The sequence below is a fragment of the Podarcis erhardii genome (assembly GCF_964252035.2).
Source record: "Podarcis erhardii genome assembly, chromosome: 14".
Classification (NCBI taxonomy): Eukaryota; Metazoa; Chordata; class Lepidosauria; order Squamata; family Lacertidae; genus Podarcis; species Podarcis erhardii.
The window spans coordinates 22,707,425-22,733,470 of NC_138503.1; the positions used below are offsets into that span (position 1 = coordinate 22,707,425).

Genomic DNA, 26,046 nt, shown 5'->3' on the forward strand with positions numbered 1-26,046 from the left:
TTTCCAAGCTATATTAGTCCCTGATTAAAGTTGAGGGTTTGGAATGAAGTTTCGTATAGAGTTAAATGTTGAGTTGCTAATAGATACCAATTGACATGATTTATGGAAACAATAACTCTTCCTTCCCCCTTTGAATTGGCTTCAACTGATGGTCAGACTTTACATAATTCATTTTTCTGATCCTTCATTGGGTAAATGACTCAGTTTTGGAAAGCAGCAGACAACTGCAGAGCTTTGAATTCCAGCCCTCAATATGGTTACTAAGGTTTAATCCAGGGGCTGCCACTGAAGTACCAAGTCAAGTTCAAGGTCTTGCCCTGGGCAGGCTTGGGGAACGAGGACCACATTACCTTCTTAACGTCCTTTTGAGGGCCACACATCAGTGAAAGATGGAGCAATGAATGGGAACTTTGCTTTTGTACTGTAGGTTGGTTTCTGCACACGCACACACACGCACATGTGTGTGTGTGTGTGTGTGTGTGTGTGTGTCTATGCACCATCCAGACAAGCAAGAGGCAATACCAGAGTTCAAGGAGTATTTTGAACTATTTTAAAATATATTGTGAATAAGAACATACTGTTTGAGATTTCTGTATGTAGTGTGTGCTGTTGTATTGTGCTTTTGCTATTTTTTGTTGGGAGCTGCCCATAGTGGCTGGGGCAATCCAGTCAGATGGGTGGCATAATAAATAAATGATGATGGTGATGATGCTTTATGGCAGAGTTAGGATTTGAACTCTGGTCTCTCAGGTCCTACTCTGGCACTCTAACCACTACTCCACATTTAGCTTGTATATCATGTTGCTCTGCCCCCATCATTTGGAGTGTTGTTCCAACCAGCATCATTCATACACACCTGCTGTTGGTCCAAAGGGGGTAGGAAACCATCCATCGCCAGGATCTGTCCTCTTTGCTCTACTGAAGGACCAGCTCCATTTGGCTCTTCCTCTCCCTGAACTGTTTTCATTCCAGCTGCTCAGTGTAAAAACTATTAACTTAAGGGTTCCTGAATTTTCTTCTTGCCCTCTTCTCTCCCCATCAACTGTTCCTTTTGTATGGTGCCTTTTAGACTGCAAGCCTCCAGGCAGAGATTTCCTTCCTTCCTTCCTTCCTTCCTTCCTTCCTTCCTTCCTTCCTTCCTTCCTTCCTTCCTTCCTTTTTTCTCTCTCTCCCCCATTGTTCATATCTAAGCTGCTCTGGAAGCCGCCTTCAAGTGTAAAAATACTGTACCTATAATGAATCATTTCCAGCTTAAACAGGGGGACCCGGACGGGTTGTTGCTTTTCATTTCCAGCCACACAACTGCAAACATATTAATCCAGCCTCAGACATGGACTTCCATTCGGAATCCAGCAAAGAAGATGCTGTTATTAGCATATTGGTTTTCTCTTCTCCCTCCCGGTTCCATCCACTTACAGATTCTTCCTCCATCTTGGGAAGTGCATCTTGTTTCCAAGACAGTATAAACAAGGCCTCCTTAACCACTCGGTGCGAGTAGCAAAAAACTTCCTATTATGGGAAGCACTGGCACTGGCTTAAAGGAAGTGTGATGTGTGCTTGCTGGCGCTGCTAGTCACGTGTCTCCCGTTCCGCTGGTTGTGGTATCTCCTCAGCAATGCCCAAAGGCCACAGGGCAGGAAGCCAGCCCAGTGTCCCATGCTCTTGGCTCCAGCTGGTGTGCCAGTCCGTCCGTCTCCCCACCCCCCACCCCCCGAGACAGAGCCTCGTCAGCTGGGGAGGAACAGCGATGAAGTAACAGAAATGGATCTCGGATATTTTTGTCACACTCTTTCTCCTTGGTTGTGAGGGGGTGGGGGAAGGTGAGGAGGGGGTGGCAGCTGTTCCTGCAGGCTGCCTGCTTTTCAAGAGGAGGGAAGCTAGGCAAACATAGGGCTTACTTAAAGGGGGATGGGGAGAGAACATTTCACCCCCTTGTCCTAGGCGTCTGCTGGGGGAAGGTAAGGGGGCAGTCCCCCCTCCTCAAATAAACCGTTATCCCAGATTTTCAGCTTTCATATTTTTTAAAAAGTAAGTTTGTGGCATTTGTAGAATGTGGTCAAATGTACAGGCAGTATTCTTACTTTTTTGTGAGAAATTAGCCTGCTTCCCCTGTCATATTGCGCGCGCGCACGCACACACACACATACCCCGTCCAAAAAAATTATTTGGAACACCCATGATCTATTACCAGGCTATAATTCCATTTTGTTTTTCTGTTGAAGACATTTTTATGTAGACAGACCTTTGCAGCTGTTTAGTTTTTTTATTAACCAGTCACCTTACTGGTAATCTGTATTTTTGTTTGTACAGACGTACCTTGGTTCTCAAACAGAATCCGCTCTGGAAGTCTGTTCGACTTCCGAAAATGTTCAAAAAGCAGGGCGCAGCTTCCGATTGGCTGCAGGAGCTTCCGTGCTCAATCAGAAGCTGCATCGGACGTTCAGCTTCCAAAGAACGTTCGCAAACCGGAACACTCACTTCTGGGTTTGCGGCGTTCGGAAGCCAAAACGTACGAGTACCAAGGCATTCAACAACCAAGGTACGACTGTATTCTTTTAAATGGTGTTTTCTAGTTTCACCTTGCAAACTGCCCCGATACTTTGCAATGTGGCGGCATAGAGACACATTTATAAATGAATAGATACTCAGCGCTGCAAAACTAGATTGGTGGTTTCACGCCCGTGTGTTTTCCTCTCTCCTCTTTCCAGTTTTGAGCTGATGCGCATGTGCTGGCAGTACAATCCCAAGATGAGACCCTCCTTCCTGGAGATCATTGGGAGCATAAAGGACGAACTGGACCCAGCCTTCAAAGAGGTCTCCTTCTTCTACAGCGACGAGAACAAGCCGCCCGACACGGAGGAGCTTGACTTAGAGACAGAGAACATGGAGAGCATTCCTTTAGATCCTTCCTCAACCCTCCAACCTTCTGACAAACACTCAGGACATAAAGCTGAGAACGGCCCCGGCGTGGTGGTCCTGCGGGCCAGCTTTGAGGAGAGGCAGCCGTACGCGCACATGAACGGGGGGCGCAAGAATGAGCGAGCCTTGCCTTTGCCTCAGTCTTCGGCCTGCTGACCTTTCAGAACCAGGTGTTGTTGTTTTTGTCGTTGTCGCGAAATCGTGCATCTGCACAAGCATCGGGAGAGGGGCGGGGGAGAGAGAGCAAGCAAAGCAAGCAAGAGAAATAACAATATATTCAAAAGCCTACTGTACCTCAGTGGATCTTCAGAACTGTCATAGCTGCACACAGGAGAATCCTCTCTTCAGTTTAAAAGACGAAATAGCGTTTCTCTCTCTCTCTTTTTTTTTTTTCAATATGCAAGCAGAAGATTGTTTCAAAGCAAAAAACAAAACTCTGAATGTGGGGCACACACTCAGCCTTCTGAAACTCTTTGACAGTAACAATAGCAAATGAAAACTTGAGAATCTGATGTGTGCATCCCCCTTTCTTTCCTTCCTTTCTGCTTCATAATGGGAAACATATCTGCGTGAAGTTCAACTGTACGGCACTTTTCCTTTTTTTTTAAAGAATCACATCAAAAGAAAAATGGCAGGCCAGCAGAGGCGCGCGCGCGCGCACACACACACACACACACACACACACCCTTTCTCTCTCTCTCTCTCTCTCTCTCTCTCTCTCTCCCCCTCCCTCCTTCTCTCTCTCTCTGTCTCTCTCTGTTCTCCTTCGCAAGCACCTGCTGAACACTTTAGGTTGTTACAAAAGCAAAGCAGGATTTAAAGGGGGGCAGGGGGAAGGACTGGATTTTTTAATATTATTCCTTAGTCTTTTTAGGATCACCTTAGAGATAAAAAGAAAGGCCATTATTTGTCCAAGCTTGTAAACTGTTTTCAACGCTGCCAAATTTTGCCAAAAAAAAGAAGACAAAACGAACTTTCTTTTAGGGGTGTTTGTTTTTGGGTAGGCATCGAGGGGGCGAAATAATCACATGGTCCCTTAAAATGAAACGCAGACCAATACACTCCAATCATACACTGGCATTATTTTAAAAAAAAAAAAAAGATCAGATTGTCTAGATTTTTTTTTTTTTTGACTGGACAAAAAGCCTGATTTTTTAAAAAAAATGCAGTTGAGAACCTAAAGGAGAGGGTAGAGGTGAAATAAATTACCTCCCCTTATATGAATTCTGGACAAAACTGGCACTGGTTAGCCAAATCGGGGGGGATGGGGCGGAGATGAATTTTGTGCAAAAATTCAACAGCACTATGAAAAGGAAATAGACAGAAAAAAAGAAGGAATTTCCATGAGTTGTTCCTGCTCTTCCGTGGCAGGCTTGCGGGGAAATACTTAAGAGAAACACACACATAAAATGGAGAAGAATAGCCAATTAAACGGATTCAAGCATCCAACACTTTGTTGACCTTTTTTCTCTCTGTTATTAAGACTTCAAAGGGTCTTGCAGTTCTATGTTAGACCATGGATCATTTGCATACACATTGTCTTTTTGTGTCACTTTTATAACTTTTTTACAGTTCAGATGCTCATCTATATGTCTGTACAGAAAAAAAAGCTGCTATTTTTTTTGTTCTTTATCTTTGTGGATTTAATTATGAGAAATCTTCAGGTCTACCCCCTTTTTTTCCTCTTGCCAACCCCTCCCTCCCCATTCCCAAAAAAGTTTCTAAATGCTTTGTACTATAATGTGTAACTTCTCTTTTTCGCCAACCCCCCACTTTCCCAAGATGTGATACCTGAAACATGATTTGCCATCAACTGTTAATGCCTTTTATAAATACGTTTCTGTTTCCTCCCCCCTGTCTTCCTCTCTCTCAAATCTCTCTATTCCTCCCCTTTTCTGTTAGTTATTTTAACAGTATCTATAGGCTGTTTGGGCGGGCCTGGGTGGGGGGAGATATATTTCTGGTAGCGTGACTTCTGCATCCTGCCTGAATATGTATCCTCCTCCCCCTTTTTTTAACCGTCTCCTCCTTTTCCTCGCCCTTTGCCCGTAATACAGCACCCATGTCTCTTACAGTGCAAGGTGTGATGCAAGCTCAGGTCAGGAAAACAAGTTAACTATTTAGTACATTCTTATTCAGTGTTCATATTCATATTGGTGTATTGATAGCCTCGCCCCCATTTTCCTTTTGCCTTTGTTTTGTTTTTGGTTGTCAAACAACCACACGCATAAAAAAAAAAAAGTACATACATATGTATTTTAAATGTTGGGTGCAACAGCTGTTGAGCTGCCAATACCAGATTTGGGGGTCATTTAAGAAAACAACGGATTGATTGGTTTTTAACCCTTTCACCCTACGAACAGCACGTCTCTTTTAGTTCTCAGCGCTGGCAACTTTGTACAAGGCCACAAAACCTCTGTGTTTGTTTTTCTTTCTTTTCTTTTTGAAAAAGTAGGCTCTGGTGGCGAAAAACGAGGGTTGCTGATAGTTCCAGCTTGCAGAAAATGGTGGGTGGTTAAAAATGGAGGCAAGCCGCAAGAAGTCTTGAGTGTTTGGGGCCACTGTTTGTATGTGAGCCAGTGGTTCCCTTGCGGCAGCTATGAATATCCGCATAAGTTCAGACCAAACTCCCCAAACAAAGCGAGGAGTAATTTGTTAGCTGAGTTGCATATGTTCTGTAGAGGAACAGGGAGCCTGCAGTTTGCAAAATCAAGGTGCCTTAACACTCGTTAATTCACCTGTACTTAACTGCATGGAAGTTCTGTATTAGCACTGATCCAACCAAAGTCTGACAGCAAAAAAAGAAGGGTTGTTCTGGGATGGAAATGTTGAAATATTTCATTTTGGGCGGGAGGGGGTGTTTGACTGAGAACAAAGAATTAAAATATAATTGCTAGATGTGACTGGAGATAATGATATGTTTGTAGTGCTTCCCCTCCCCTCATTTGTGTAGCTTCAGTCCCATTATTTTCTTTTTCACCTATCCCATAGTTAGCTATATCCCCCCCCTTTATAAAAAAAGAAAAAAGAAAAAAAGGTATTCTATGTAGGATTTTTTTATTTATTTTTGTGCTATCAGTTTAAATCACTGTAGAGACGCCCCATAATAAATTTTAAATACTGAGATAAGGGTTTTTGAGTTATGACAAGGGGACAGTTTTTTATTTTTTCTTATTTTTTCAAACATTTATCTACCTCACTCTTATTTTTGTGTGTGTATATATATATATAAATATATAAATATACATCTCTCAGCAGCCAACAGTATACTGTTGATATACCGGTAACCTCATTCATTGTACAAACCACATCCTCCAGGTTTTGGAGAGGAGAGGTCACTACCAAATCAAAAAGGTCACCTAAAAACATTTGTAGCTGCTGTTTTAAAAACACCGTTTATGCTTTCACTTGATGCTGTGTTGAGAGTTGAAAATCATTGTCAGAAGTCATTTGAGCTGAAATCAATAGCTGCTCTTAAAACCTGTTGAAATGGATGGGCAGGGGTGAAACCTCAGTGGAATATGCCCATGTCCTCGAAAAGAATGGCATAGTCAAGCACAACAGACCCAGGTCATCCTGGCTGAGAACTAGTGGCTCTCTGGGGTTTAAGAAAATGACAACTGTTAATACATTTATCATGCACCAGTTGTGTACTGAATTTGGATGGTTGCTCTGCTTTGTACGGATAAAGAGTCCAAGCAGATGCATGTCTTTCAGATGCCCCAAGCACTCACAAAAAAAGACTGCTGGAGCAAAGTGGTACCTACATAATAATGATGAAGTGTGGTAGGTTCCGTTCTATGGCTAAAACAAACAGTGAAATGTGCTGTCCTCAAACCAAGAGCCCACTCAATGTACACTTTAGGAACTTTGGTGGAGAGGAGTGGGAGCTGCTTCTGTTTAACAGGAGCACTGAGGCATGTTTCATTCTGTGCAGATTGAATGTGCTGATCATCTTGAAATCCTTTTCCCCACACCTCCAAAACTCTGCTTTAGGTGTGGGTTCTGACCATCCTGTCATCAGATTTGTCACGGCTTAATCCTTTTTTATTCTGCGTACCTGATTCTGGAAGTTGTTCCTGCAGGTATGGCTTGTGGCACCTGATTGTGTTAGTTGACTATTTTTTGGAATTATGGAGCCTCTTAGATACATGGCCCGTGGTTACACGCTTCAGTTGTCGCCTTGAGAGAGCATGACTATCTAGTTCCTGCGCTTGACCCTGGGATGAGTGGGAGGTGGGAAGGAATCTGGAATGCCAGATGTGCCGGGCTTCCCCTGGCTTAATCTCTTGGTTTTGCCCTTTTCGTCTTGGTGATCCTTTGTGGTGGTGGTGGTGGCCTCTGTTCTCTTGCACATATTAAATCTCCACAACCGTGGGGATCCTCACTCAGTCCTTTCAGCTGGCTAAGAGGGTTTTGTTTAAAACTGTCCAAGTTATTATTATTTTTTATTGTATGTAGGTGGTTTTGAAATATTAGGAGAGAACACTAACAATGTAGTGCCCATCTAAAAAACACATTTCAGAAGCATTCAAGGGTAAGGCAGTCATGTGACTAAGCAAGTGGGCCCATGTGATAAGTCAGCCCATCTGGACCAAACCACCTCGACTCTACCATTGCATTCTGCACTCACAACATTTATAATAATTCCATTTTGGTTTCCACAGCCCTTTGTATTGGGATTTGCGTGTGTGTGTACATGTATGTGTCCCAGATCATATAATATACCTGGCTTTTCCCATACAGTTGTTTATGCATGTCAAACAGAGAATTAATGTTGGCTTCATATTGGGCATGAGGCTGGGGTTTTCAGCAAGACTGTTGTCTTGCATGGGATGGAGAACTGATTTTAGATCTTGATGGGCTTGAATTAAAGATGTTTGGATTAACATTGGGGGGGGGGGAATCTACTCGTGTTCTTAATAGTAAACACAGAAGATCTTGGCTCCTTCAGTCACCAGATGTGACTTACCAACAAAGATTGTCTTCATTGAAGGAAAAAAAGAAAGCTGAACTACCAGGTCCGTTATGTATTTTGATCAGAACATAAGAATAACTTGGATGGATCAGACCAAGGATCCAACCAGTCTTAGCATCCATTTTTCCACAGTGGCCAGCTAGATGTTTCTAAGCAGTCAACAAGCCAGGTACGAAGGCTGCAGCCCTTCTAGTTTATATCCTCCTGCAAGAGGGTTGTTGCATCTGGATCCAGATGTTCCATTTAACTTACATGGCCATCAGCCATTGTTATGGCCTCTCGTCCTCCATGGAGCCTCCTTTTTAAATCCATATAAACCAGTGGCTATCCTTGTATCTTGTAGCAGCAAGTTCTGTGTTTTCTTTCATGTGTCCTGAACCTTCTACCATTGGGTGACCCAGAGATCCAGTGTCAATGAGAAGAACTTTCTGTAACCCATTTTCTCTCCCTTGTGCTTTTTTTTGTGTAAAAAAACCTCTATCATCCACCCCCCTTAACGTTTTATATTCTAAATTTTAAAGGCGCTGAACTTCTTAGTTTTTCCTTTCTGGGAAAATGTTCCAACCCCGTGGTCACACCTTTTCCAGCTTGTTGAGATGTAGTGAGCAGAATCATACCCAACATTTCAAGTGACTTTGCACCAATTGATTAGGTTATTTGTAATGTTATTTTCAATAAATTTCCAAACAATCCCTAATTGGTTTATTTCATTGCCGCTGCACATTAATAGCCACCACAACCTCCAGTATGTATTCTTGGAAACAACTTGATGGTTCAGATCCCATCAAACATGTATGTGTAAAGTTAGGGTTATTTTTTGGTCCATTGTGCATCACAAAGTTTCATTCCCCATGTTCTTCTTTGGAGCTTTTCATGGTCAGCATGAGTGTTCACTATCCTTAATAAATTAAAAAGCATCAGTCCCAATACAGATCCTGTTGGGACTTCGTTGTTTATATTCCCCCATTGAGAGGTTTCCCCATTATTCTTCATTTCTGCCTCCTGTTCTTTAATCTTAGTAATCCATAGGAGGAGTTGCCTTTTTATTCCATAACTGCTAAATTGATCCAGGAGTCTCTGATGAAGGATTTTGGCAAAATATTTTTTAGAAGTCAGAGAAATATAATAACTATTGGATTATCCTGATCTACCTGTTTTTTGAATCTCAAAGAATACTAAAATGTTGATGAGGCAGGATTTCAATTTGCAGAAGCCAATTTGCTGCTTCTGTTTAATAATTCTGTCTTCTGTACATTATGACAATTTTAGTGGGATGGATGTTCGGTGAATGGACCTGTCTTTTTCCAGGTCCTCCTGGCTCACTTAAAAAAATATAATTGTTGGGATTTGACTACTTTCTAATCCTCCAGTATAGAGGCCAGTTTGTATTGAAGCAACATGCAAATTTTTAAGAGCAACAATTTCTCATTTGGCGTTTTCAAAGAACAGCACGTATGCCGTCCAGAAATGGTGACTTGTTAACTTCTGATCTTATAATTAGCCCCAGATTTTCATTTCATGACACCTCCATTTGATGTAGTCCCCACCCCCACCCCCACCCCCACCCCCAAAATGTGATTCATATGTGTCTGTCACTGAGTTCTTTTAGTGATGTGCTGGAGGTGGTTTGGTTTCAGAGGAAGGAATTTTGTATCAACACAGAAGTGTTGCATGCTTGGTTACTATTAAATCAGATGTTAACCTTGTTATGAAAAGAACTAGACACCAAAAGCAGAGCATGAGGTGGGGCTAATTTCCAATTAATTTCTCCTCCTTGAGAGAAGAGATGTTAAGATTCTTTCACAGTTTAACGCTGATGCTACTGTTGATACAGAAAATAAAAGAAATGCTCAGCCTCAAGACTAGTCACGAGATGGAACTGCTTTTTAGATCTCTGGGAACCTGCTGTGGGTTGTTTACTACAATCCATGGCTGTATGAATGACACTCCTGCTGTTGATATAATGTTCTATGTAGTTCTATTTTTTTTAAAAAAAAAAATCCATTCCAGTAGTCAGTAATGCATTCTTGTTATGCTCTTTTAATTTTGTTTTTTTCAATGGTGTACTCCATCACTGGATAACAATGAGTGGATCTATTGGGGCTCCTGCCATAGTTGCATAGCCCAGCAATGAACTCTATATACTGCGACCCCACTCTTTTAAGCATAATTAAAAGGAAAGAAAATGTTGGCACAAACAGAAATAACAAGAGAGCATGTCCATATATATATATATGTGCCGACTCAATGGTTATGTATAGGTTAAACCCTTTTTTTCCCCTGCGGGTGCTGAAGATACAGAACCAATGGGGTTGTATTCTAGAAGTTGCTGGCTATCATCTCAGTTTGGAAGACCAACTGGTTCTGAGTCAAGGCACTTAACATTTCTTTTTAATAGGTTTTTTAAAAGAACTATAAGGAGGTCTATCCAAACTGAAGGCAGAAAATATGCAAGACACTGTGAAATACAGGTATGGGGCAAAGATACTGATCTACAAAGACACAGTTTGCCCGAAGTTCGGCATAGTTTACAAAGCATGACAACATCCAACTAATTAATTTGACCTTGCATAATTGAATTCCTGTCTCAGTGTCTTTGCTGTGGAGTCAAGTACACTATGTAGAACTTTATTACTCATGATAATAAGTTTACCCTGATCCAGCTCTCCGTGTGCATATGGAGTTCTGCACACCTGGCTTCCCTGTTCACCTTAATGGAAGGCAGCTCCACTGAAGTAAATGGGGAAGTCCTTGCTGGAGTAGCGCATGTGCTGTACGCACGTACTAGAGCAATTGGAAGGGATTGCTGGACTGGGCCACCTGATCATAAATAAGTGTTGCACAAGTTCCAGATGGCTTTCATTAGATGTGCATGTGGAATGGGTGTGTACTTGTGTGTGGTTGTCATCTTTTACTTTTGTATCCTTTCTGTTGACTAGCAATCCATTAGCATTTTCAATAGGGCTCTTAAGTCCAGTAGATTACGGGTAGTCAGTTGACAAAGCTCTGGTTTACAAAACAAAACCCTTATTACATATTTCATTGCATTTTATAAGTACATAGAATGATTTTTATAGAAATGTTTGTAGTTTATAAATGCCTAAAATAATTTAAGGGCACTTTTCAGTGTGTGTGGATGTATGTCTAAGGTTTTCTTTTCCTTTCCTTTCCTTTTTAGGATACTGGTTTTACTAGTTAGCTTTACAATATGCCAAAAAAGGATCCTGTACCAACTCTTAAATCATGGTTCATTTGTTGCCCCAAATACACAGTAAACCCAGAATATGTTCTGTATCTTCAGTCACCTGGTCTTCCAGAGCCCTCTGGATGGGTGGGATCATCTTCAACTGGTCATTTCACTTATACTGTATGGGTGCAGGTTGGGATAAAACCTCATTGGTTAAGGAAACAGAACCATTGTTGCTGCTACGCAGTCTTTAGCTACAATCCTCAGTACGCTTCTTTGGAAGTAAATTACACTGAAATCCAGGGTAAATGCATCTCCAAGTAAACGTGTTTGGGATTGGAATTATTGTTTGCATTATTTAAGTACCTGCTTTATTGTTGCCTAGGTTGATTGAAGGATTTGACTGCATAGTATGATATCGTGGTGAAAAGCCACTTTCAATACTTATCACTGAAAGAAAGACAACTTACGTTTACAGATTCCTTATCACTTCTATTCAAAGAAAAGGTGGCTTCGTATGCAGCCTGTACAATTTATGTAGATATTTAGCAACGTTAAATCTTTGTTTTAAATGACCATCAAAGGTCCCTATTTATTATTCTAATTATTTAAACAAGAATACCGAAGATCCAATTTCTGTACCCAAATTAAAACAGCTCCTTCTCCTCTTTACCCGAAGGGTTCTGGGTAGTTCTGTTGCCTTTTTTAATATATTTTTTTCTGTTTTCTAAACCAGTGAGGTTTGAGAAGAAAGGACTGGCCAGAGTTGTTCTACCTCTGGAACAAAAAAGTTGGAAAAAAACACAGAAACTAGAAAGTGCTATGGAACTGAATGCATTTGCAAACAACATTTTCCAAGTTACCTTGTTTAAAATATAAAGTTTTTTTAAAAAAAATAATAAAAAATAAAATAAAACAGTAATAACATGGCCAATTTATTACATAAAGACTTGCTATGTATAAATTATTCCTAAAGAAATTCCTGTGTTTATATTAAAATGAATCAGTAGATGATGAAAAAAATTCAAAATGTTTTTGTATATTCTGTTGTAAGAATTTATTCCTGTTGCGATATATTCTGGATTCTTTACATTATGAAAAAAAGAACCTTTTGTCTATTTTGAATGGCTGAAGCTAAGGCTCCTTTAGTTTCTCTTACTCTGCTTTTTTTCTAGTAGTTACAGTACTACATAATTAAGTTAAATAAAAAGAATTCTGTATGCATTTTTGCGTACTGTGTATTGCCTTTTATTCAGAATACAAGATACTTTTTTAAAAATGTAGCCTCTTCTAACAAGATGTGCTCTAAATGATGATGATGATGATGATGAATTTCTATTAAAGCTACTTCGTTTCTTCGGGAGGGGAGCGTTGTCCACCCTTTGGATAATTCTTCTTAACAAAAGTATCTGCAGTAACGCATCTTTTAAAATTCAAGATTTTCCTCATCAGAACCAGAATTACAGAAAGATTTATTTATTTGCGGGGGGGGGGGGGGGGTTCAGCTTTACTTTATGTTTCTATGGTTTTCCATAGCCACTTAATATGTGCATGGTGTATTGTTCCATACAGTTATGGGTGGAATGGAAAGCCAGCTCCTATCAGCCCAAGCCAATTTGGCCAATGGTGAGGGATGATGGGAGTTGTTGTCCCAACAACATCTGGAGGGCCATAGGTTCCACATCCCTCCAATGTACACATGCAGCTCCTTTGTCCCCAAGTATTTTTACATTTCATCCCTGAGTGTAAGCAGTGTGTGCATTGAATCATGAAGGCACAAGTTTGCACACACAGAGAACATTGGATTGCATTGGTTATTTTTTTAATAGGTATGACTGATGGTATTACATTTTTCATGAAGTCAGATGAAAATGAGCATACCTTGTAACTTGTGCGTGTAGGTTTTTTGGCTTTACATTATCCCTTGTTTACATTGCTTTAAGATCTCTAAGATAACAGTCTGCAGGGCTCTTCCAAGAAGTTCTGCTGTCACCCATTGGGATAGAGGAGGTACATGGATAAACGCTGCTCTTCCATTACCATAGTAAAGAGAGGTATAATAGATGTAATCACAAACGTACCTGCAGCATGGAGGAAATGTATACTTAAAATTACACAATATGTATGCTTAATTATATACTTTTAACAGTTAACTCCATCTTGGTATTGAGGACTAGCTTTCAGACAACGCATCAGAAGAGGTAAGGTTGTGAACTGCTTAAAAGCATCTCAGTACAGCAAACAATTTCAAGAATATCTGCACAGCTGTCCTTTATCTAGCACCAGAAAATTTGCATTATAAAAATAGTATTATAATCACAGTAACCCAAATTCAGTGATGCGTTAAGGCACAAAAGTGCCAAATCTCATTCAGTAAAAGATTCCCTACATCGTGGATGGAGAACCTTTGGCCCTCCAGATGTTGCTGGACTGAGATTCTAGTCAATCCTGGCCATTGGCCATTCTGGCTGGGGATAATGGGAAGTCCAGTAACATCTGGAGGGCCACACATTACCCATCCCTGTGCATTTAGGTTTGATCCCAACTTTGAGACTAATGGAGAAGCTTCAAGAAGCAGGTTCTCTGCATGCATGGATCAAGGTGCTAACTTGAGAAAAAGCTGCATCAGATCCACCTTGTGGTTAACTTGGGGTCCTAAGAGTTTAGATCATGTTCCATTAAGTATTGGCCAGTATACACAAAAGATACTGTTTTCTCAGATCTTTCCAAATTTTGATGTGTTTGACTTTTGGGAATATTTCCTAGTTGAATCATGTCTCCCACAACTGACATGGTTTCTCAATACAGCAAGTAATTTACCTTCCTGCATCTCTGGAAAAAATTACATCCATCCCTTCCACCTGAACGTTTTTCCAGACACACTTCAAATTAATTGTAGAGTCTATTCTTTCTGGGCCTTCTAAGACACAACAACCTTTTTCTGGACAGAATCCACAAGCATCCATTTCTTTATAGCCTTTGTTCTTCCCACACTGCTCCAGAATGATGATTGCTTTAGAAGTAGAAACCAGGCCAATATGAATCATAACCTGTAGGTTGCCCCACAAGAGAGAAGATAGGAAATAAGTTCTGATATACAGTATATAATGAATCTGTGCCCTGGCCTTGTGTGAAATACAGACTTGCTATAGAGAACCTTGTCCCTTTCCACTGTGTTGGGGAGAAAGTCATGGTTTTTTTGGTCTATTTATTTATTCATTCAAACTATTTGTATGTTACTTTTTAGGGCCAGGCCCTCACAAAGTAACATGCATGATATCAGATGCATTAAGGACATCAGATAGATATACAATTACTATGAGAAAAACAAGTAATTAACACTCCTGAAGGGCAGCAGTGAAGAAAAGGTTTTTCTAAGCCCTGTTGCTGAAAAGATGAGATGTAAATTAATCAGAAGGAAGTTGAGTAAAGGGGGGGGGGTGGCTACCGGCAAGAAGGCAGAACACCGCATGTCTGCTAAAGGGGGTGCAGGTATATGCGTGAAAATGGTCCTGAAGGCAGGAATGGAGAGCCCTCCAGTTGTTGAACTATAACTCCCATTACTTCTTCCTGTTGGCCATGCTGGCTGGGACTGATGTGAGTTAAGAGTCCAATACCATCTGAAGAGTCACAGATTCCTCGTCCTTGCTGTAAGATAACCTGGTCCCAATATGTTTAGGGCTTTAAAGATTAATCCCAGCAGTTTGTCAAAAAAATAATAAGGAATCTTCTGAAGATTACACAAAATATTTTGAGAATCTAAAGCTTAATTTTAAATTGAGTCCTCTAGTAGTATTTTCACTTACTTGGGGCTGAAGGATTGCCCATGCTTGACAGACAATCTCTCTTGCTTTTTTGTAAGCCACTGGCAGTTCCATGATGTGTAGGTCTACATCACTTCCAAGACCAATTCTGGCCAGTTCCTGTGTTGGAGTGAACAACTTATGTTGTGTTAAAATATTTGATGTTTCAGAGGAAGCTGTACAGCTAAACTTTGTGGCCCAGCTTCTCCTAAACCCCATTTCTTAGTCATGGCTGATCAGCATGCAGAAGGAGGAGATGGCCTAAGCAACCACGAACTCATCATCCTTCCTTTTTAAACGTATAAGAGCCTTGTCTGATAGAGCAGAGCTGTTCTCAACTTTTGAAGGTAGACATAACCATGTTTGTATAAGTTACCAATGCAATGTTTAGGAATTCCAAATGCGTAACAGAGAAAATAACCGCTCACCTGGGACTGCGGGTGAGCAGCCGTTGTTGCATGGCATGGCTGCAGTGGCTCCAGGGAGGCTGCCATCTTCTGGCACAGCCAGGGGAGGAAACAGCTGGCACTGCCAGCCTCCGGCCGTATCGGGCCCTCGGATAAGGACGTACAGTGTACACTCAGCCAATCAGAGCCAGGGGCTTGGGGGCTGTGAGCAGCCCACCCCGAGCCTATTTAAGGGGGTGGCTAGGTGTTGGCCACCCTGTTGGCCAAACGTATGGTCCTCCAGGTGGTCTTGGAGGGTCATCGCTGGCTGGGACTGATGGGAGTTGGATTCCAAAAACTTATGGAGGGCCACAGGCTCCCCAACCTTGCCCTATGGGGAAGCTGCTGCCATGTCATCTTCCATGTTTCCACAATCTGCCTTTCCTGTGTACTAGCTACTAAAACTCTTCTCCATGCTCTTTTGGCCCTGGCCCCCCAACTACTTGCTGTTTTGATGATTAAATGTGTGTCTCATAACGCACTCCCCAGGGACCTGTTCTTGTTTGGAAGAATCTCTATCTTCCTTTTCAAGTTGGAAGGTCCCAGTGTTTCATTTATTGTACAGAATCCAAGGTGGCACAGAAGGAGCCGCAGACTTAAGATTGCCCTGGTACTGGTGTGTGAATGGGGCAAGCTTGTTCTTGAAGGTTGGCTTCCTGAGTAAACTGTTACAATTTCCTTGTCAGCGGAAACATTGATTAGCTGTGCTCAATAAACTGTTTGACATAAACAAGCAAACAATTCTTGCAGGCGAAGTAAACACATTAGGAGAACACAGCCAGCTGTGTTTTTCCTGTGGCACGAATGGTCTTGGAGAGGCTCTTGCATCATCTTGCATAAGAATGCAGCATTGTTTGCCTGTTTTTCCAAAAGTAGATCCATGCCAGCTTACAATTAGCATTTTATTTTCTCACACACATTTGAATTTCTCTGTGTTTAATGAGACACTCTTCTGTGACTGGTTAGGCCAGGGTCAGATGGCCGCATGTAACCTCCCCCCCCCCCCTTTTCCATGCAAGAAACCGAGGCCAAATAATAGATTGGAAAGCTACTACTACTGTTTGCTGTCCATGGTAAGCAAGAAGAAAGGTTATTTGATCAAAAGCTGAGGACAGAAAAGAATTTGTAAACTAGAAACAACTGTATTTTATTTTTTTAAATAATTTTTATTAATTTTCACAAACAAAAACACACACAAAAAAAACATACACAAACAACACATGACTTCCCCATACCTCCCCTTCACTGCACCCTTGTTTCCAATTTTTTAGCAATCCTTCATTCCATTTTTATATTTAACTTCCCTCAGGTTTTCTTAACTTAAACATTTACAGCTGTAATTCTCTGTTTCTTATCCCTTGACATTTTATCAGTCTGAAATTTTACAACAGTTCTTAAGATATATTTTGAATTTTTCCCAGTCCTCTTCCACTGTCTCTCTCCTCTGATCACGGATTCTGCCGGTCATCTCTGCCAGTCCCATAAATTCAGTCACCTTCGTCTGCCATTCTTCCAGAGTAGGTACCGGTAATTCTTGCATCTTCCAATACTTTGCCAAAAGGATTCTTGCTGCTGTAGTTGCATACATTAAAAATGTCCTATCTTTCTTTGGTACCAATTGGCCGACCATGCCCAAGAGAAAAGCCTCCGGTTTCTTTGCAAATGTCCACTTAAGGATTTTCTTAATTTCATTATAGATCATTTCCCAGTAGGCCTTAATCTTTGGGCAGGTCCACCAAAGGTGGTAGAAGGTTCCTTCACATTCGTTACATTTCCAGCATTTATTATTGGGCAAATGGTATATCTTTGCAAGCTTGACTGGGGTCATGTACCACCTATAGATCATTTTCATTATGTTTTCTTTCAAGGCACTACATGCCGTAAATTTAAGGCCTGTGGTCCATAACTGTTCCCAGTCAGCGAACATAATATCATGACCTAAGTCTTGTGCCCATTTGATCATAACTGATTTAACCGTTTCATCCTGTGTATTCCATTTCAGCAACAAGTTATACATTTTAGACAGATTCTTAGTATTGGTCTCTAACAATTCTGTTTCCAATTTTGACCTCTCCTTCTGAAATCCTAGTTTCCTGTCCTGCTTAAAAGTCTCATTTATCTGATAATAATGTAACCAGTCTCGAACCTTTAATGCTTCTGCAGCAGGGGTCAGCAGACTTTTTCAGCAGGTGGCCAGTCCACTGTCCCTCAGACCTTGTGGGGGGCAGGACTATGGTTTTTTTTTGGGGGGGGGGTGAACAAATTCCTATGCCCCAGAGATGCATTTTAAATAAAAGCACAAATTTTACTCATATAAAAACACGCTGATTCCTGGACTGTCCAGGGGCCTTAGTTTGCCTACGCATGTTCTACAGGGTTCTCCCATCTCCCAAACATGCAGAACATAGCTCTTTTAGCAGGCATAGAAATCTCGGTTTGCTTGGGACAAATAGGGATGCCATCAATATAAAGAGAGAAGAGGTTAGGGCTGGTGTGTGTGCAAAAAAACCTATTATTTGTGGAATCTGAACCTATTGAATTGTTTTTCAAGCCTGAATAAACCAGCATCTTCAGCTACACTCAAAAGTATTTTTTTTCAACCAAAGAGGAAAGAGACTTTAATGTGTCTTCTACTGCAGGGCTTTGGCATGTTTAATGATATACAGCTTTCACTTATCTTATGTCATTTTTCAGCACTGCAAGAAACCAAAAATAGTCTTCAAAGAAATGCTCTGTTTCATTAGTTTATTTTGGCTTTAGACTGCACTAATTTGCAAATAAATGACACTTAATTTTCCTCCAAGATAGTATACCGTACTCTAAAATAGGGGCCAAACACTACCAGAAAACAATGTGTCGAGCTATTAAGTGATTATTCTTGTGGTTTCAGGCACAGAGCAAGCTAGGGCTAGGATAAATAATAATTATTAATTTATTAGATTTCTTACCCACCCTTCATACCAAGGTCCCAGAGTGCATTACAAGAATTTAAAATACAATATTAAAATCAGTTAGAATAAATTATAATCAAGAGAATAAGGTGGATCCTAAAATAAATATCTCAAGTGTCAAAAGCCAGGTTAAATAGAAGTGGCTTCAACATATGAGAAACAACCACATAATGAAGCTAGGCTTTCTCTATGGGGAGGAAATGCCACAGTTTATGGGCTGCTACAAAGAATGCACCATTCTTGGTTGTCATCTGGAAGTACCAAGAGGGTCCTCTCTACTGATCTTAACACCCAAGAGCATCTGTAGGGAAGGAGGCAGTCTTTCAGATATTTAAATCCTAAGTACAGTAGTTTTAGATCTCCTGGATTGCTTGATCTCCTGGATTGCTTGAAATATTGACAATTTAGTAAGGAAGTTCTGGTTCAGTGATTTGGGTTCAAAATTTCACTGGGTGTACAATAAATTTCCTATCCAGAACACAAAGAACATAATGCTTTATTAATACTATAATTTCCCCACTTAAAATTTCATCAGTTTTTGCTTATGTTTTGATTACAAAGAAATAATTCCAGGTAGTGAAAAATACCCTACCTTTGAACGCAAGAGAAACACAAAGCTACACCGGAATATTGTTCCTTTTTGTACTTCAACATACAGGGCATTCTTACCTTTGCTGCTTCCCAGCTAGAGTTAACAAGATGCTGTCGAAAAGGACCAAAGCCTGAAAGCAAATAAGTATAATTAAAACCTTAAAATTAATAAATTCCTGATCTTGTCACGATTTGTTCCCTTGGCTAACTTCTGCTGTGAGTTGTTTATTGAATGGTTCTTAAGATTTTTACAGTAAAAGGTTCCCTTATCTCAGCTTCTGAATGACAAACAGATTAGTCTCTATTTCTTATTGTCTCCACAGACACCCTCACTTCAGGTTACAGGCATGTGTTCAAGTTCTGTGTCACACAAATTTAACTATTTGCAATTAACACATAGCTGAATCACTAAACTTTTTTTTTTGCTATTTTTTTCTGGTAATATTCCTGTAATATTTTTCATAGCAAATGAAAAATATACAGTTAATAATTCTGCTCTGAAAAAGACTTTGTATCTGAAAGCATGTTTTAGTTGCTGTATTTTAATAGTTGCTGTGTTTTATTGTTAGATTTTATGTTGTAAGCCTTCCCAGGAGCATGAATTCATGAAGAGCTGGAATGGATGGATGAATAAAGAGATACAGAGGTGTAAGTAGTATAAGGGGAAGAGATCTATCCTCTACTCCACAATCCACATAGATGTGTAAGAAATGTGAAATTTATCCTTTTAATGTAGACTCTTTGTTCATGAACTGCAAAGATCTAAAAGGTATTTCACCCACTGATCCACATTAGGAGACCTCCCCACTTTACATTTATGCAGGATAGTACATTTAGCTATGGGCTTGTTTTTGCACTGAACTAGTGGAAGGATTTTGCCCCTTCTACTCCAGGGATGCAGAACCTGTGCTCCTTCAGATGTTGAAGGACAACAACTCCCAGATTCCTGGCTGCTGACCATTCACAGTAAGCCTGATGGGAGTTAAAAACCCAGCAGTATCTGAAGGGCCACAAGTTCCCCTTCCCTTGCCCAATAAAATTAGAGTTGCAACAGAATCATAGAACCATTATCAATTATGCAGCAGCTTTTGAAATAATGCTAGTTTTAATGCAAGTTCTTATAAAAACTACAGTTCACAAGGTAACATCTTAAAATGCATTCTGGCTCTACCAGGGAAGAAACCTAAGATGGTGTCTCTTCGGGTATGATACATAAATCCATCATCTAAAGACAAAGTGTGCTGCTTGCTTCAGAACTATAAGGCTCCTTAAAAACTCAAATGCAAATTTTGTCCAATTTTGTTCCAGTTTTGAGATTCTTTTTAAACTAACAAGCTGACAATTTTTCATGCCTTCCTACATTACACACATTATCTTCTGTCCAAGAGTTATTGCCACAGAGAGGGAATATCGGTATATCTTTCTATACAGAAAAACATATTGGTGCCCCACCCCTTATATTCAGTAATGCAGGATAGTATGGTTGAAGTTATCATATTCTGGTTTCTCAACAGCTCTGTGATTTGGGTTAGGCAGAAAATGAGAAAAGGGCCAAAGATGGCCTAGTGAGTTTTAGGATTGATCAGGAATTTGAACTTGGGACATCAAGTACAATATTTTACCAGGTATAACACAGGGAACAGATGAAACGTTTGAGAGGAAAAACAGAGATATGGTTCTGTATCTGCTTCACTGCTTTTTCAGTAAAAGAAATGGGGGGCTCACCAGAGTTGTACAACATCAAGTTATGAGCTAGCTGAGTGAAATGTGCAGCCTGCAACTGTGGCTATAAGAAACCTCTGCCAAGGGTTTAGCTGTTCTATTAAAAGAAGTGACTTCATTATGAGCTCTTCAAATACTGGAGTGTCGAAACCAACACAGGGATCATATTGACTGAATAATATTGGCTACTAAAACCAGAAATGGTGCCAACAATTTTGTTTCAAGCAGGTGAAAAAGTGACTGAGGCATTTAGTGATGACACTGCAGTACCTCTAAACTGCACCTGCACATTTAACAGAAAGATATGGGACATAAAACATAATGCTGCAGGGTGATGTTCTCCTGTTTAGGGTTTTAGCCAGCCAGCAGTGCCATTCCATGCCCAATGAGCATACTGATTGGGCTGTTTGCCCTCCCCCCTTTTAGGTTTCCTTGGGGGGCCATTTCCATGTGCAGACCTTGGGGCTCTCCAGACCTGCTGATACCACCCCCTTCTGCATGGGTGCTGCTGTTCTGGATTTTAATTTGTTGCTGGTTATTATAGTTAAGGAAAAGGAGAAGAAGGTGGTCTCAAAGAGCAAAGGTAGTTGTCTTGGCCTATAAGATAGACCCCAAAGTCCATATTGGACTTTTCCGGTTTATAAAATAGCATGCAAGCTTTTGAGTTTCCCCAGAATCTTCCATCTTAAAACTTACCAGAATCAAACATGGATGGCTTAAAAAACACCAGCAGCCTTTTCTTTTCATGCAAGTTAAGCCTATTGATGACTACTAGCCATGATGGTGTCCTACCTCTACCTTCAGAGGGAGTGTGTATCTGAATACAGTGGTACCTTGGTTCTCGAACACATTAGTTGTTGAACAAATCGGCTCCCAAATGCTGCAAACCTGGAAGTAAGTGTTGCGGTTTGCGAACGTTTTTTGGAAGCCGAATGTCTGACGCGGCTTCCACTTGAGTGCAGGAAGCTCCAGCATCCAATCGGAATCTGCGCCTTGGTTTCCGAATAGTTTCGAGAGTTGACCGGACTGCCAGAATGGATTAAGTTTGAGAACCAAGGTACCACTGTACTAGTTGCTAGGAATCACAACTGGGAAGAAAGTTGTTGCATTAATGCCCTGCTTTGCATGCTTCCATAGGTATAAATCTGGCTACTGTGGTAGCAGGATGCTAGACTCGATGGGCCTTTGGCCTGATCCAGCAGTGTTCTTCTTATGTTCTTATATTCTCTTCCCTATATGTTTTTTAAACATCTAGTCTGATGTTTGCATACGATTTTATGACATTTCGGGTGGCCAAATAAATCTATTTCCCTCATATGGACATTAAAAATGGATATGTATAATTTCGTTCAGATTACGGCAACACAGGGGGTTGGACTAGATAACCCTTGGGATCCCTTCCAACTCCACAGTTCCACAATTCTACAGAAAGCTTAAGTGGTTTCGTCATTCCCACTTCCTCATCCAAGTCACCTAAAACTATGGAGCGTCTGAAATGTTTCTGCCTAGGCTGCCTGGGAGCTATTTTAAGAAACACAAAAATAATCTTAAATTGTGTGCTAACTGAAAATGGCTAGATTCAGATTCTCTTTGACGCCACTTCATTCTCAGTCCTGTGTCCTCAGATGGCCTACAGTGGAAAACTATCCAGCAACTCACATGTCAAGCCTATACGTAATGATTGCCTTTAGAGCAGCTAGTGGCGTAACAGTGAGCAAGAGTGTGCAGTGGCATTCCAGGAGAGTTTCAACCTTTTAAAGCTCAGTCTCTCTCTCTTAACTGATTGCATCTTCACTGGTGATTCAGCATTAACTATAACTGAAAAGAAATTATCCAAAATTGGCTCCAGGGACTTGGATGTTCCGGAATGCTATTTCAACACACTGTTTATATATTATAGTGTTGGGGTAATAAAACAGTGTGTGTTATTTCCTCTGATTTTTATCTCCTTGTTTTGAAACTGAGAAGTTGAAATTTGACATGTGTTGGCTCTAATTTTGGACCTTGATGTGGAACTGGGAAGCAGTCTTGCTCTATAGCTCTTTTTAGGCAACACTTTTCTAGTTTTACCCTAGAGGCTAAATAGCCCACACAGGAAAAGATATCAACAGATATTTTCGGAAGTGACAGGAATAACGAACGGCAAGCTTTCTTGGATAAAGGATAGCATGCATTTTCTTTTACCCCACTGACATACCATCTGATCTTTTTTAGCAAGTTGCAGCAGTGAGCTATTTTCCATTTGGAAATGTTGGTATGTCCAGTTGCTAGTTGTTTGTGTGTCTGTGTGTGCCTTTGGAGTTGTTTATGACAAAGAGCAGACCAGTGTATGCACATTCCATGCATGGCTAAAAGAGGACTAAAAAAATTGAGCCTTACCCGTGACAACCACCGTGTCAGAATTGATGTCCATTTAATTTAAATCCTTTACGTTCCGGACACCAATAACCAGCTCACTCTTCACTGGTATCATGCTTGATCACAGCTGACCTTATTATATTCTTTTACCATCTGTTCCAAAATGTCCATCTTCCTATTGGTCAGTGGAAAAACACTTCACCAAACTGGGACTGTTCTGGTTTCACATGATGTGGGATAATTTTAATTACACAAGCCCTGGAATATTGATGGTTACAAAGATCCTTATGCTTTCTCCCCTTTCAACTATGCAGAATGACTTAACTACATAATCTTAGCTATTGATTTCAAATCTAACCTGATTAGAAATAATCCAATCACTTTTATTTTTGTATGTCTCTGTTGCATAGTGATGCTGAATTAATAAAATAAGTCTACCTATTACTTATAAATTTGGGCTTTTATAGTCCACTATAAAAGCCAGTGCTCTGTAGAAGCAATTTTAGTTATCTTTTATTTATTTATGTCTCTATATCTTGCTTTTCCAGGCAAATAGTCTTGACAAAGTGGCTTACAATATAAACAGCCTCTCTGAGGCTCTTTCATGCCCCTCTTCTTTGGAGATCAGGGTGGCATACTGTCATCATAAAATAACACTAAAATAATTTAAATCACAGTTAAAAACCACAAAGACACATAAAAATACGGTATAAAAACCATTTTCCATTTTAAACTGAAGCATCTATAACTACTATAGGATTAGAACCAATGGTTGCGAATCCGATGAAGCTGATTTTGGCTAAACATTAGCAGAGCTTTTCCAATGGACCTAAATTCAGCCTTGTCCTTTTTAAATGGGTCTCGTTGCATCTAGCTTAATTTGAAACCATAGTATCCCACCTCCAGCCATTCCCATAATGCATCTGGTTGTATGTGGGTTATGGTATTGCTAATCACTCCTATTTGGTGTATAGGGGCCTAGAAGCTATTGTACAAAGTGCATGCTAATTTTTTAAAAAGAGCATAAGAAGAGCCCTGCTGCATCAGCCCATCCAGTTCAGCATCCTTTTCTTACAGTGGCCAACCAGATGTGGATGATAGCCTCATTCTCCATGAATTTGTCTAATCCGTTTTTAAAGCCACCAAAGTTTAAAGCCATATTTCCCCCCCCCCCAAGAAGGCTAAAATATGGACAGTTGGAGTGCATGCTAGTGCGGTTCCTACATTGCTGTGGACACTGCAGCTATTAAATCATACATTTTTATGAGCTTGGACCACTACAATGTGTTGCATGTGCAACTATCTTTGAAAACGTTCCAGAAACTGCAGTTCGTTTGGGATATGGCTTCGAGACTGCTAGATGGGACCAGGTGATAAAAATTTTTTGCCATCTTCACTAGATCCCAGTTCATTTCTAAGCTCCACTCAAGGTGCTGGTTTTGATTTTTTAAAGCCCTTGGGAGCAGGGCACCAGAAATACTATCTTATTCTACATGTGAACCTTGAGATTTTGGCGTCCAAATATCCTCCTCTGAGGGAACTGCAGGAGCCTTTTCAGTGGTGGCACTCTAGTTGTAGGATGTCTTCCCCAGAAAGTCTTGCCTAGGACCTACTTTGCTGTCGTTTCAGGCCAAGGCTGATTTTAAATATCTTCCCATTATTATATTTCCCCACGACTTTAAATCTGTTTTAGCTGTAAGCTTTTACTCTGTGGTTTGTTTCTTTGCCACAATACTGTATGAGGATACCACCCCCCCCCAAAAAAAAACCACCTCGTTTTGTCTCACTGGAGGCTATTTTGTGGTGAATACATGCACACCTGTATGTATTTGTCATGTGTATTTATTTTTAAGTGGGTTTTTTTTGGGGGGGGGAGGGGGTCTTGAATTAAAAGTCAAATACGAATAGATTTCTTTGGCAGGAGGGCATTTTGTGGGGAATATACACGGCTTCCCATCCAAGAGCCGGTAGATTTGTCGCAATTGTTTTTTGAGAGGATATGTGGAGAATACCAATTGCCTCACGGGAGGCTATTTCCCCCGCTTCCCGCCGAAAACGCTAAGGCAACCTATATGCACTCCGTGAGCTGACTGAGATTTCGACGGTCGAAGTGGGTGTGAACGGCAGGAGCCATGAGGGAGAGAGACTGGCGATGGGCGGCTCTGAGGGCCGGCGGAGGAGGAGCAGCAGGGAGGCTTTAGAGCCGCCCCGGAGGAAGTGATGATGGCGGCTGCGGTGGCCCCTCAGAAGCGGGCGGGAAGCGCCGCCTCAGGCCGTGCGGGTAAGAGGGACTGCGAAGCGCTGGCTCTCGCTTCTCTCGGGGCTTCATTCTCACACGGCTTTCAGCTTCGGGAAAGGGGTGTTTTTCTTTTCGTGTTTTGATTTTTTGAGAGTTGTATGTGTGTGTGTTTCGTTGTGTGCATATTTTAATCCGATTACAGCAACAAGGGCAGCGACTAAAAGCACAGCGCATTTCCCTCTCCTTTCGCGCTTGAGAAATCAAGACCGCAACTGCGTGCCGAACCGTAGGTTGAAAACACGCCATCTCTCCTCCGCAAAGAACCATGGGGACTGTAGTTTACCCACACCGGGAAGCTACAGTGCCTAGCCCCGTTAACAAACTACAATTCCCAGGGTTCTCTGCGTGAAGATATATGTTTTTGTTTCACGCACAGAAATCCTGCCTCCTCCCCACCCCCGCCGCCAGCTTCTCGGCTTGTAAATGCTGAAAGCCCCTAATTTCTTACCTCCCTTCACCAAAGTGTAGCATTTTATGATGTGAGAATCTTTACCTCAGGGCAGGCGGGGCAATGGGGTCCCTCCCTCATTTTTAGTCAATATATGCAATAGTTTATTACATTTTTTTCTCCAAGGAAACTAGGTGTGATGTACATAGTTCACCTACTCTTCATTTTATGTTCACAATTCTGTGGTGCAGGTTAGACTGAGAGGCAGCGACTGGCTAAAGGCCACCTTTTCGGCACCGTAGCTGAGTTAGTCTTTGAACCCTGGTCTCCCAGGCTTTAGTCCTTTTCTCTTTAAGGTTTTGTGACCCACAGAAGTATTAATGCTCTGGATGTTCTCCTATTAT

General features: G+C 41.0%; 3 protein-coding genes across 7 annotated transcripts in view; 2 read left to right on the forward strand and 1 right to left on the reverse strand.

Moving 5' to 3' along the window:
• IGF1R (insulin like growth factor 1 receptor) overlaps nucleotides 1-8,360 on the forward strand; it is a 183,144-nt gene extending 174,784 nt beyond the window's left edge. Inside the window, exon 21 of the mRNA XM_081838728.1 lies at nucleotides 2,709-8,360. Within this exon, the coding sequence (XP_081694854.1) occupies nucleotides 2,709-3,075 (367 nt within the window). The 3' untranslated portion in view covers nucleotides 3,076-8,360. The remainder of the gene's footprint in view (nucleotides 1-2,708) is intronic.
• A 4,524-nt stretch (nucleotides 8,361-12,884) lies between these two features.
• On the reverse strand, nucleotides 12,885-25,131 carry PGPEP1L (pyroglutamyl-peptidase I like). Of its 2 annotated transcripts, none has more exons than XM_081839354.1 (6): nucleotides 25,024-25,131; nucleotides 22,977-23,130; nucleotides 18,954-19,006; nucleotides 14,891-15,007; nucleotides 13,905-14,134; nucleotides 12,885-13,165 (listed from the first exon to the last, which is right to left on the reverse strand). In XM_081839354.1, the coding sequence occupies exons 2-6, from the start codon at nucleotides 23,008-23,010 to the stop codon at nucleotides 12,997-12,999; spliced, it is 603 nt and encodes a 200-aa protein (XP_081695480.1). In that variant the 5' UTR covers nucleotides 23,011-23,130; nucleotides 25,024-25,131; the 3' UTR covers nucleotides 12,885-12,996. The 2 variants fall into 2 exon arrangements, with proteins under 2 accessions (XP_081695480.1, XP_081695479.1); XM_081839353.1 differs by lacking the exon at nucleotides 25,024-25,131 and adding an exon at nucleotides 24,457-24,717.
• Nucleotides 25,108-26,046, forward strand: part of LOC309328800 (protein FAM169B-like) — a 53,945-nt gene continuing 53,006 nt past the window's right edge. For all 4 annotated transcript variants that reach the window (XR_014150860.1, XM_081839184.1, XM_081839183.1 and 1 more), the window contains exon 1: nucleotides 25,108-25,236. Coding sequence is in view for 2 of the 4 variants with exons in the window: in XM_081839184.1 (XP_081695310.1) it covers nucleotides 25,176-25,236 (61 nt within the window). In the remaining 2 variants the exon portion in view is untranslated. The remainder of the gene's footprint in view (nucleotides 25,237-26,046) is intronic.